This window comes from Aulonocara stuartgranti (assembly GCF_965226115.1).
Source record: "Aulonocara stuartgranti genome assembly, chromosome: 7".
NCBI lineage: Eukaryota > Metazoa > Chordata > Actinopteri > Cichliformes > Cichlidae > Aulonocara > Aulonocara stuartgranti.
In genome coordinates this window covers 24,959,555-24,971,982 of record NC_138945.1, presented here as the reverse complement: position 1 = coordinate 24,971,982, position 12,428 = coordinate 24,959,555, and the positions used below count along the sequence as shown (strand labels likewise).

At 39.5% G+C, this 12,428-nt stretch overlaps 3 protein-coding genes across 5 annotated transcripts in view; all 3 read left to right on the top strand.

Annotated features, from left to right (window-relative positions):
• The window catches only part of myo1hb (myosin IHb), a 17,155-nt gene extending 15,276 nt beyond the window's left edge, over positions 1–1,879 (top strand). Inside the window, exon 33 of the mRNA XM_082539174.1 lies at positions 1,793–1,879. The gene's annotated coding sequence lies outside the window, so the exon portion shown is untranslated. The remainder of the gene's footprint in view (positions 1–1,792) is intronic.
• Positions 1,415–7,707, top strand: LOC309712017 (sushi domain-containing protein 2-like; the record flags this gene model as incomplete). The annotated part of the gene is made up of 10 exons (XM_082542605.1): positions 1,415–1,475; positions 1,880–1,991; positions 2,152–2,303; positions 2,404–2,571; positions 2,662–2,836; positions 3,225–3,426; positions 5,770–6,073; positions 6,154–6,288; positions 6,398–6,553; positions 7,379–7,707. 10 exons carry the CDS (start codon positions 1,415–1,417, stop codon positions 7,705–7,707), a joined length of 1,794 nt encoding a protein of 597 aa, XP_082398731.1.
• LOC309710036 (sushi domain-containing protein 2-like) lies at positions 7,634–12,428 on the top strand. 3 transcript variants are annotated; one of them, XM_082539172.1, is made up of 6 exons: positions 7,634–7,859; positions 8,606–8,789; positions 9,149–9,243; positions 9,325–9,504; positions 11,127–11,223; positions 11,363–12,428. In XM_082539172.1, the coding sequence occupies exons 1-6, from the start codon at positions 7,850–7,852 to the stop codon at positions 11,397–11,399; spliced, it is 603 nt and encodes a 200-aa protein (XP_082395298.1). In that variant the 5' UTR covers positions 7,634–7,849; the 3' UTR covers positions 11,400–12,428. The 3 variants fall into 3 exon arrangements, with proteins under 3 accessions (XP_082395298.1, XP_082395297.1, XP_082395299.1); XM_082539171.1 differs by lacking the exon at positions 7,634–7,859 and having other exon boundaries at positions 7,879–8,789; XM_082539173.1 differs by lacking the exon at positions 7,634–7,859 and having other exon boundaries at positions 8,674–8,785.

Genomic DNA, 12,428 nt, shown 5'->3' with positions numbered 1-12,428 from the left:
TGGTCAGGCAGCTTTGATAATAACTTATTATCAACACAATGATAACATCACGCAGACTGAAGAAGTCTAGGAGGCCACTGGACCAGCTTGACTTCCTGGTCATTAATGTGCGTCAGTGTGATAACTCCAAAGGCCGGAGCTCCCTCTACTGGAGGACTCATGACCCTACAGCAGTTTTACAGCTACTGCGTTTATAGTGGTCCCTCGCTATAGCGCGGTTCACCTTTCGCGGCCTCGCTGTTTCGCGGATATTTTGTGCGCAATTTTTCATGCTTTTTCTTTCCCTTTCTTTCCTTATTTTACAGCGCTTTGTGTTCTGCGTCCTGATTGGCTGTAGACCACTGTCAATCAATCTCGTGCCGTGTCTCCTGCACAGTACAGAGCGCGTTCAGCTTGTCAAATTTACATAAATCTTTGATCGCTAGCAGTGTGACTCTGAAGTGCTGTACTGTGTGTTTGTAAGTTTTCTCCCCAACAAACACAACAATGTCGATGAAACATTTTTGCACCGTCAAAGGCACCTGCGGGTGTTTTTGGTTTCATTCTATAATACTGGACTTAATTTTCTACAAAGGTTTGAACTTTGAGAGTGTTTAAACAAGAGGGAAAAGCGTGAAAATGTTCATGTCTGTCTGAGAAAAGTGCATAAAGTGTGTAGTGAGGGGTTTTACAGCCTTAAAACATCTATAATAATTGTAAAAAATAAAGTTGGCTACTTCGCGGATTTCACCTATCGCGGGTTATTTTTTTAGAACGTAACTCTCGCGATAAACGAGGGACCACTGTACTATAAAACTGTCTGTCTGTGAACTGTGGTTCAAGATTCTGGCACATCAGGATGCATAAAACTGTTTCAGTTAGTTAGTAAGTTAGTTTAATTGCAGGCTGTGATGTTCATGTGGGTTCATGCCCCCAAACCCAATTTTTGTATTAATCATTTGTAAACGTGTAAATATGAAATAAATAGCAAGATACCATTAGCAAACTCTTTGTTTATTCTCCCTTGATCAGTTATTTATTTTACTTTATTTCACGCCCTCTTGCAGAGTCACTTTGCCCCACCACTAGAGGCCCGCACTAGAGAACCACTAACTAAAATACTCTATTGTGTTTTATTGAAGATGGTTAACATTTGTTCTTTTATATCTCCATATCTGTAGATGCATTGTATCTTTAGCTAAATGTGACTATAAATCTTTTCAAGTGTGATTAGTGTGACGCGAGACATCGTTGAAAGGAGGTACGTGAAGGTTAAGCCTTAAATGTTATCCAGTTGTTGATGATTAAACAGATGCTTGTACACGCAGGTCCAAGGTTTAGAAAAATACTGAGCATATATATATGTGGGACAAAAGTAAAACAGCAGCCAGGAGTGTGTAGTCGAAATCTTGGCTGACAGTTTGGCTCTGTCATGATGGGAAGGTTCACAGCTGTAATAGTTGCCCTTCTGTTTTCATGCATCTCCAGCACGTCAGGTAAGTGCACTGTATGATATATATATATAACAACATCATCAAGAAATGTGCGGTCTCTGGTTTTCAATCATGATGTAGTGAGTAGTAAATTTGCAACAACAGTTCTCACAAAAAAGCCTATATATTTTAAATGATACAACTTTACTATAACAAAATAATGTAAAACTGATTAAAATATTTCGTGAATCCATCATAATGTTCGATAATGAGCCAAATCAGCTGAATCAACACTTTAATCCACATGTTAGAGTGGAATATTTTGCCTTTTCTTTCACACAAGACTCCACACCTGAGCTTCTGTCATTTATTTTGAACAGGACAAACATGTGAAAAGAACTGTGGGAAAAACCTGGACTCATGTTCATGCCACACTACATGCACATCTCTGGCGAACTGTTGCGCAGACTATAAAGAGTACTGCGTGGATATATCTCCATATTCTGGGTCTCTTTTCGGTGGCACAGATTTTATTATACTTGATGCAAGTTTCGAAACGGCTTCAGAGATTGAATGCAGGTAAGACATCTGTAGTTCTGTAGAGCTTATAAGTGAACATTTTATTCATGTAAAATAACCGAATCCAATGGACTTTCATGGACAACTGTGTTATTTATGTTAACATTAAAGAGTTTAAATACAGATCAGAACCCTGCTAATCATTCTTTTATTATGGCAGGTTCAATGGCAACATTAGTACGGTGGGATATGTGGATGACGGAGGGACAGGCCATTGTATCTCCCCGCTGTTATATGAAACAGGATGGATTCCTTTTGAGATTTCATCAGACAATGGCACTACATTCACTAGAGCCGGAACTTGGCTTTCAGGTATAATACCCGCTAGATACTCTTACGGGTGTTATTAGAACCCATCAGTTTCCATTTGATATGGAGATCACATTAACCATGATTTTTTGTGCTGTTGCAGTTCATACCGGTAAGCTAGATTCTAAGTTCAAGGCGATTCTGGACAACTCAACAAAATGGCAGTACTATGGCACACCTAATGTTGGAGGCACTCTTGAGATGACGTGGAATACCTCTTTAGTAAGAGCAGAAAAGGTCAATATAGAGCTTTGGGGATACAGGGAAACAGGTTGGTGAAATTCTCTACATACACTTTATAGCTCACATGAGTTTGTTGACTGGAGAAATACATGATTTTAACCACAGTGTTTCTCTGTAGGAGAGCCCTATACAGAGTACTGGCTGGGTGAATGGCATTATTTATACTCTCTTGCAAAGGATCATCCTAATAATGGCTCCTTCAGCTTTTTGCCCAAACCAGCAGAGAACAGCTTTTCATCTTCGGAGCTCGGCTCTGTGCGCGTCAGCTCCAGCAGCCATCCTGACGGCATGTGGTACGTGCAAACACTCTCTGTGGTATATAGGCGACTGTTTTAATGATTAAGGATTTTCATCGTCCAAAGATCAATATTTATTAGCATTTAGTGTTCCACTGTGTGGCGAATGGGGATAGGTTCCTTTCACCCTCCTTTTCTAAATGTAAAAAAGCCTCTAGTCTTTGGTGTGTGCTTTCTGATATTTCTAAAGTAATGAATATACATATTATGTTTGATTATACACAAAAGAAATTATACATGGATATAAATTTCACCTCTGCCAAAAGAATGCCCTAAATCCTACAAGTTGAAGCCTGAAAAATATTTAAGTCTAAAAATTTAATTTCTACATGTAATATCTCTTTTACAATTGAGGTGTACAAAAAGTTCTGTTGGTTATGCTCAGGAATGTCCAGGCAGCGTGGACCGAGGATCACGCTCTGGCGTGGCATCTGGAGGAGAATTTCAGGAAGGACTCAGCAGGCTGGGCCCTGGATAAATGTCTGGCATGGGACGAGCTGGAAAATCAGCTGCCCAACTTCCTCAGTGAGATCATAGTCTGCCCCTGCACGCTGGCTCAAGCGAGAGCAGACACAGGCAGGTTTCATGTAAGTGAGAGGAGCAGAAAATAAAAACTTGGTTGCACACATTTGTAACAGCAATGCAAAAACTGTACTTTTTAAGTCCAACTGCTAAGGAAGAAGGGAACAACTACAGACAGTAAAAAGGAAGCACAATGGAGAACGCATGAGAACCTAACAGACAAAACAAAGAACACAGTCAAACTGAGGCTATAAATACACATGAGGTAACGAGCTAAGTGGAAACGGGAGGGAAACTAAACACAGCAAAACACAGTTAAGGTAAATAACAGGCAGGAAGTAAAACCAAAAACAATGCATGGGAAACAAAGTAAAACATGGGAATAAATAGAAACACTGAACACAAATGAACTGAACACTGGACAAAGAGATGAAGAGAGACACTGGAAAAAAAACCTCATGCATAGAAGCTGGAACTAAAAAAAGCCTAAAAAATATATTTGGGATTTAGGGGACTGAGAGATCATCAGCAGTTTAGATTTTTAATGCAGAAACTAAACGTGTGTAATTACTTCACATGTCTATGATGATTATCAGTAGCTGTTATCGTTTGTAAATGGTCATTGCTTATCAGTTTATGAAGGTCTCTCTTAATTATTTATGAGAACATGAAAGCTGAACATTTCAGATGTTATTGCCTCACAAATAAGGATGTTATAATATAATCAAAAATTTGTATGGTTTTATTGTTCATGGAAGAATTAAGCTTCTGGACTGGGTTACAACACCTCTACCCATCATCCACAGCACTTGCTATTTTCAAACGGGAAGCTGATCTCCTTACTTCAGGTTGCACAATAGAAAGTTATTCACAAACTGCAACATAACATCTCCATTTTTTCAACAATAAGCCAGACATGGGATATGTTTTCAAAGTTACAGTGAACACGTGATCACAGTGAATTGCACATTTGGCTGCCAGGTCACAGACATTTTATCTTTCTCCTCAGACTGACTATGGGTGTGATATAGAGAAAGGGAGTGTGTGCACCTACCATCCTGGGAGTGTTCACTGTGTGAGGGCTATACAAGCCAGGTGAGTTTTCTGGTTAGAGTGGTGCCCAGAGTTCAAGTATTTTAAACCCCACATATGCATTCGAATTAGGAAAATACGTAGCATATGTGCAGAATAAAGTTTTTTTTTTCATTTTAAAGTATTTGTTTTAAGTTAAAACAAATCATATAACAAAATAGGGCTCATGTTTTCACTTGTTTATTTTTATATTTGGGCTGATAGTGAGCAGTAGTACACTTTGTACTTTCATTACCATATATCCACTTACTGTCAGGGCGCTGCAGTTAAACATCATGCATTACACCAGTTAAGTTTTGATGTAGGTACTAACCATAGCCCATAACCCATAATTATAACTAACTAGCTAAATGACTAACTATAGTCCTACTCAATAAATGCGCAACAGTTGGGGTGACTGTGGCTCAGGGGGTTGGGAAGTGCATCTGTAACCGGAAGGTCGCTGGTTCGATCCCCGGGCTCTCTGTCCTGGTCATTGTGTCCTTGGCAAGACACTTTACCCTACCGCCTGGTTTTGGCCAAAGTGGCCGATGGCGCGATATGGCAGCCTCGCTTCTGTCAGTCTACCCCAGGGCAGCTGTGGCTACAACCGTAGCTTGCCTCCACCAGTGTGTGAGAGTGAATTCAGAGTATTTGATCTGATTATTATTAGATTATTATGTTAATGAAACACACACATGTATATCATCCTCGCCAGATACAGTCAGTGTCATGCATTCCGAGAATATAATATTTTCTATTATATCCAGTCTAGACTATGTCTAGTCTTTGTGGCAAAATCTTTATTTATGATCACACGCACACCTCTGTTGTACAGTAGCTTATTTTTGAGGTTACTTTATTGATCAAACATTGCAAACAAACTCCTACTCACTGTCTAACTTGCACTTGGTTTGTTTGAGTTGAGTTTTTGATTTTTCAACGTTGGATCAGTTTGTGTCGCTCCTATGCTCCTGTCTCATTAATTAGATTAGTGCAAAGTTTATTTCTGTTGGTTACATTTTTAAGATTGCACCTAAAAATACACAAAACGTTTTGTGTTTTGGCCTAAAAAGTGGTCATCATACTGTATGTATTAGAGAAACATAGTCTTGCATTTGGATTTATAAATACATATTTAGAAAATTCTCAGAATTTCCTTTTTAGCTTATTATTTATTCACGCATGTAAAAAAATGCCAACACTCTAGAAAAAAAGTCAGATATGTTAAAAACAGTATCATGCAGTATTATGTTCTTGTTATAAGCTTGTGCTGCCCACTAGAATGACTGTGGAGTCTTGTTTAAATTGGTTTTTTTTGCCTTTGGCTTTAACAGATTTTACTGACACTGTTTGGGAAATTTGTCCACAGTCCCAAGTACGGAGCAGGACAGCAGTGCTGCTACGACAGCACCGGCGCTCAGGTCCTGACAGCAGACTCGATTGGGGGTAGTACTCCAGACCGAGCGCATGACTGGGGTTCACCTCCTTACAAGAAACCTCCTCGAATCCCTGGACAGTCTCACTGGATATACGATGTCCTCAGCTTCTATTACTGCTGCCTCTGGTCTGACAACTGCCATTACTACTTCAAACACCGGTCCTCCAGTGACTGCAGGCGTTACAAGTCCCCCCAGTCAGGTGAGTTAGCCCTGGTATTACAGCGTGTTTCACAAGATTCGTTTTTAGTGTCTTTATTTTTGTTGTGTGTTTAATGTCAGCTGTGGTCTTTGGAGACCCTCACTTCATAACATTTGACGGCACTAGCTACTCCTTCAACGGCAAAGGGGAATACACTTTGGTGATATCAGCGGAAAAGCAGCTGACAATCCAAGGCAGAACAGAGCCTGTGACGGGTGAGCCAGTGAACTTTAACACTACCACTGTGAACAATGCTCCACAAATGCTGTCACTGAAGAAGAAAACTATTACAGCAGTTTATTTACCTGATTATACCACTATTAGAAACAACCAACGCCACAAAGCTGTCATCTGTTGCTATGAGAGAAGCGTCCTCTGACATCATCGAGGTACGGCTGGTCAGTGGTAACAGTGACCTCGAAGTGCTGCTCAACCAGAAAACGCTCTCATTTACTGAGCAGACCTGGATGGACTTATACGGTGAGAAACTGATTTATCTTATTCCTCATGATGAAACAAACTGGTTTTATTTGGAACCCTTTTAAAAACTGTATTCACTCCAAACATTTTCTTTGGAAGTGAGTGTACTTGTGGGCTCTCGTACTCTTGTAACATTGTGTTTTCTATTGTGCAGCTGATTTTACTTTCAATATCAGTTTGCTAAAAACCCAGTTTTACGCTTTCTTCTGTAAAGATTTGAATTCACAGGTTTCACACGGCGAAATCAAAAAGTTCATACTTGTGTGGAGAAAAAACATCAGCTTCTGTGTCGAAGGCCTTGAGGCCTTGCGTGTACAGCTATGACACTGACTATTATTATGAAGGAGCATGAGGTCTAGAGCCTGACCAGGAGCATCTTCCTTATTATTTCAACATGTACAAGTTTGTGAACAGTGAAACTGCTCCCCATCAGTGCTGACCTCTTCTGCAACGTCTTGACATATGAAGGACAACAGCCAGCCCAAATGTCCTCCACTGTGAGGCAAGCCATTGTGGAGATCTGCAAATGTGCAGTGGCTCGCAGTGCATTGAAACAGCAACGCCAACACAATATTTGCTCAGTAGCTGTCCTTTAAAACTCATGTGACTCCTGTATGAATTTCATTTTGAACGGTTGGTGTTTGCATGGAGTGACTTAAATGTAAGAGGCTCAAGGCAACCACCTCGAAAGGGATAACAGCCATATACTTATATCAGGTGCTGTCTTATATGTTATATAAGTAAAGGCTGAGTACTTCTTCCAACACTGCAGAAATCTATAAAGCACTGTTTTAATGGCACAACCTGTCTTTTATTCTCTCGTAGGTGCATTTCTGTTTTCTCCTACGTCTACAAATGTGACTGTGATGTTTCCCTCTGGAGCCGGGGTGGAAGTCCGACAGAGAGAGGGAACCATGACAACCACTGTGCTCCTGCCAGAGGATTTTAAAGACGCCACTCTTGGACTTTTGGGAAAGATGAATGGTGATGCCAAAGATGACCTTGTTTTCAGCAATGGGAGTGTTGTGCAGAACTCCAGCAATCCAGAGGAGCTGTTCAGCTTTGGGGCCAGCTGTAAGAAATCGCTAAACCTTTACATCACTAATTTGTGGGAAAACTGCTATTGTTACTTAATTTTTCTGAAGGAAGGATAACAGTTGGCAAATCTAAGATTTGAGGTGGTTGAAAGACAGAACAGCACTGGTACAGGGATAGAGTGGTTTTCATTGTCGCCTCACAGAATGGAGTCCTGTGCAGGGTTTCCTCTGGGTACTCCAGTTCCTCCCAAAGATATGCATGTTAACGGGTGAATCTGTCCAAGTTGCACCCATGCTCTCAGCCTGTGACAGCGAGACCTTTCCACTGTGATATCACAATAAACATAAACATAAAACCTGAACATATCTTCCAGGTCTGATAAGTGTGATCAGTGTCGAAGTGCTTTAAACTTGCCACAAGGGGGCAATAGCTGTGGTTACAACGATACTTCCTGCCCCTGTAGAAGAATGTGGAGATGCAGCTTACTGTCCTGACCGCTGTAAACACTTACCTGAGAAGTTTATTGACCCAGTCAGTTTTTGTTAGGCAGGAGTGTAGAGTGCAATGCTAGCTTTCATGAAAACAGCAGAAAGCTTGGTTAGCAAAGTGCATCGCACATAGACAGATACTGACAAAGTAATATAAAAATAAAACTCTGAAATTTCAATCAAGGAAACTGGAACACAGACTTCTTTAACCGTCGGTTAGTGCAGTCAACTAGACATCAACCCTAACGTTTATGTCATTATTTAAAAGAAATCACCCCTGTTGCTTTGATGGCAAAATTAGGCAAAAAGACTAACCTCAAGTGGTCATCCAAGGAACTGCAGTTTTGTGGTAGGTGGTGGTTGGTTTCATTTTTAATCCCCAAAAGATGTCACATGAATTAAATCCATCAGTTTTTTTGTGATAATGCTCTCTGTCAGGGGTTGTGTCTGCTTTAATACTTAGAGCATGTTTTTCTATGATATTTGTGGTGGGAAATGAAGGTAAAGCTCTGTTTTTGTCTTACAGGGGCAATAGCCAATGAGTCTGCCTTGTTTACCTATGATTCAGAATACTTGTTGGAAACATATTACCGTGCCCCCAGACATGACACCAGTTTTATTCCAGTGTTTTTGGTTCCTGAGAGTCCAGATGATCCACTCGCCAATCAGGCAGCAACGATATGCTCCGGAGGAGGCTCTCAATTCTGTAGGTATGAGTGAAAACTTTGATTAGCCTTCTATTATTATAATAACAAACTGAATGTAAGTGTAATGTTTTTATGAAGCATATCTGCTTCAGATATGTCAGTAAATGTTAAACGGTTAAATAAATGTGTGCTAATTTTGCACATAAAGTTTAATTTGGCTACTAACACACTGATGATGTCACACGTACAGTGCATCAATTATATTATCCTCCACTGGGTGTAAAAACTACACATTGACTGTCTGCCACACACAGGAATACATGAGAAATACTGAGTAGCGTTCTGGGAAATAATATGGTATATGGCACAACTTGTTAAAAGACATAAAATCTCATTTTCTGATCTTTGCTTATGTGCTGTAGGTATGACATCCTGGTAGGTCGTAGTCCAGGAATCGGAAATGCTACGAGAATGTCTTTCCAGAGTCATGTTTCTCTTGTAGAGGATCTAAAACCAGGTAAAAAGCTTTAAAAATTATCCAAAAGATATTCCATTGTTTATTATGTACCACTTGGTATGACATTGTCATACTTTGCAGTATTATCCTGTGGGTGGCTTTCACCACCTGATAACGGGAAAAAGGAGGGAACCACCTACTTACAAGGAGCTAAGGTGCGGCTTTCCTGCAATGAGGGCTACAATCTCAAAGGATCAGCAGTGCGACTATGCCAGGCCGACGGCCAGTGGTCTGGAGAGGAGACACGCTGCGTGGCTTCCAGTATGGACACATCATGACATCAATAAATGATGAAATCAATAAATAGCAAGATTTTGATCTTCAGAAATCAACAGATGATTGGTGACAAATGTGTCCGTCTTTGAGCAGGAGTGTGAAATGCACAAAAATATCATCAAATGACTTTCATACAAGCGTGTCAAATTGTAAAAACAAAGATTTAGCACGAGGATGGATCTGATCAATCATATTACATGCCTAATTTTAAAAATTGCGTCACTGGAAAAATACCTCAGAAGAAGTAGCAGCACTCTTACCTTTTTTTTTTTTTTTTTTTAACCACGGGCCTCCTTTTCATTACTTATTTACTTATTTAGTAGTTACAAACATGCAGTGCAAAGAGATGTTAAGAGACGTGCATCTTCTTACTTCTTCAACTGTAATATATTGCCGGTATTTCTTGTTTGGATTTGTACTATAAACCTTGCGAATAAGCAAAAAAAAAGCTCAGCTTCAGCGCTCACACTTGCCCTGTAACTTCCCAAGGAAATATTGAAGGCTTTTAATTGTTACTCATAGGATTAGACATTCAAGATGTGCATTTATCAGCACCCAGTTCAATCAGATAATATGCAGGCAATGACCTAAATTTGATGAAAAACAGAAGTCTTCACAGAAAAGGCCGAATCAAAGAATGGGAAAGATTGTGCATGCATCCCGCTCTCAAAGGAATGAGGACTAAACCGAAAACCTAAATTAACAGCCCAGTTTTTTGCATAGAAAAAGTAAAAGCATCACATCACGATCCTCTTAGAGATACCAGTTTGAATTTTTCTGGTCACAAAAATTAAATATCTGGAATTGATTTTCCACCATATCAGCCATCAAAGGGGAGGGTGATTCTCCTCATCTGTACAGCAGCAGATAGAATTTTTTTTAGAAGAAAAATAAAAGCTGAGGACGAGCAATAACTCTAGTAACAAAAGAGATTTCACTGAACTCATATAATGCCTGTCAGGAGATTATTTTCTAACCTACAAACTTTCAAGGGCCAAAGGTTTACCAAAGCCATTAGGATTTATTGTCAGGCTGTAGATCTTTCTATTGATAATGACGCATTTGGCCTGCTGATGTTCTTACATGAAAGGTCAGGGTACAGTCAGGATTTCTCATCTGTGACCTGCAAATGTCTGTAATAGCAATTTACAGAATAGTTGCTGAGATGCTTTTGTCTGAACAAAAAAGTAAAAACAACAACAATACAAAAAAGCAAAGTAGAAAAGTGAAGGAAATTTTGGCCAGTCTAGTGTTCAAGATCATCCTTTCATGCACCGTTGCATCATTTTCAGTGCCGTTGCTATTTTTAGATCTTTCCAAGAAGTCTCGTTGCACTTGATGTGTGCTGGAGAGGACAAAAAACAAACACACAAATATACAAAATCTGTACTGTGGACATGATACCCTCGTATAAGACTTGCACCCTTTTTTTAAAAAACATATAAAGATCATGTTTTCTACTTTGTTTTTCAGCTAAATCAAACTCTGAATCATGTGGTTCCTGTTTGATTCTTACACACTTAACAATCAAGTCCCATTTTTTCCCCATTTGTCCTGGATAACTTGACTCAGTGGGAAAAGAGTCTCATTTAAATCTGTGCCTTCAGGTAATACCACAGGGATTGTGGCTGGTTCAGTCATCGGAGCGCTGACGCTAATTGTGATCATAACAGTAATCGTGCTCCACTCCAGAAAACGTAAAAGGTACAGTAAGATATTACTTAATCTTATTAGTGGATGAATAAAGTGATGATATGCACTCATTTTATCAGGATTATGTTATAGTACCTGTTGCTGAGTGAAAGTTGAGTTAACTTTTATTTTGTATCCCTTTCAATTTCAGAAAAGATGAACACTCAGCAGAAACGGAGAGTCATTAGAGCTTAGGGGAGAATCCACAATGACACAGCTATAAATGTAGATTAAACATTAATCTAGCTAAACAGGTAATGGGTAAAACATTAATCTAGAAATGGAAGAGGCTATGTCTATTTATTAACAATGTCCAAGACCAAGTCGACTGCATGTGAACTGTTAATACTATAACTGCTAGCTTCTATATACTTCCAGCCTCCTGTCTACACTAATAAGTTGACTGCTGTTGTCGTGATTCTGACTCCCAGGTATTTCAGGCAGAGCTGGACACACCAGGCTCCTGTGCTGGCTAAGTTAAATTATGGTAAACAAAAGAAAACGTTTGATGTGTTAAACAAGTGTCTGCCCCCATATTTAAGGCTTGATTAGCAGCACGTAGTTGTGTAACACTATTTTTAAGCACTCCCAATAAGATAACTTCTCTTCATAGTCGCTGAGTTGCTTTTGTTGGGTTTGTTTAAACAGTATTTGAAGCAGGGCTGGATGGAGTTATGTGTGTCCCCCTTATAGATGTCAGGTCTCTCCTACTGCCATTGCAAACTTTGGACAATTTAAAGTTTGTCAGTCCTCGGGCGACCAACTCGTTGGACTCGGGGCTCCAACAGTTGCTTTGTCTGTTGATTAGCTGCTCCTGTGGGAACAGGTTCCTCTGCACAGTTAGTATCTACATACAGTGCAACACATTTAACCTCCGTTTGTGTTGAAAAGTCAAACTGTGTTGCATTTCTTTTGGGTTTAGTATTGTTTTAATGTCATTCAGTCATTCAGTAAAATACAGCACCCAGTTTATTAGATAAACTGATGAACTCCAGCAAACTGCTCCTTGCCACTGCCTAAACACTCCTCTTATGTCAAAAACTAATATAAATATTTGAACTATTGTGTATGTAGAGAAGAAAACGCTGCACTTTCTTGGTTGTGTATTTCTTAAATGTTAATAAATTCTCTTATACAGTTGGCTGTTTTTAAACTGTATTAAAATATAATATGAGAAGGTGAATCTTATTCTTGAATCAAACTAACCACAGTTTTTT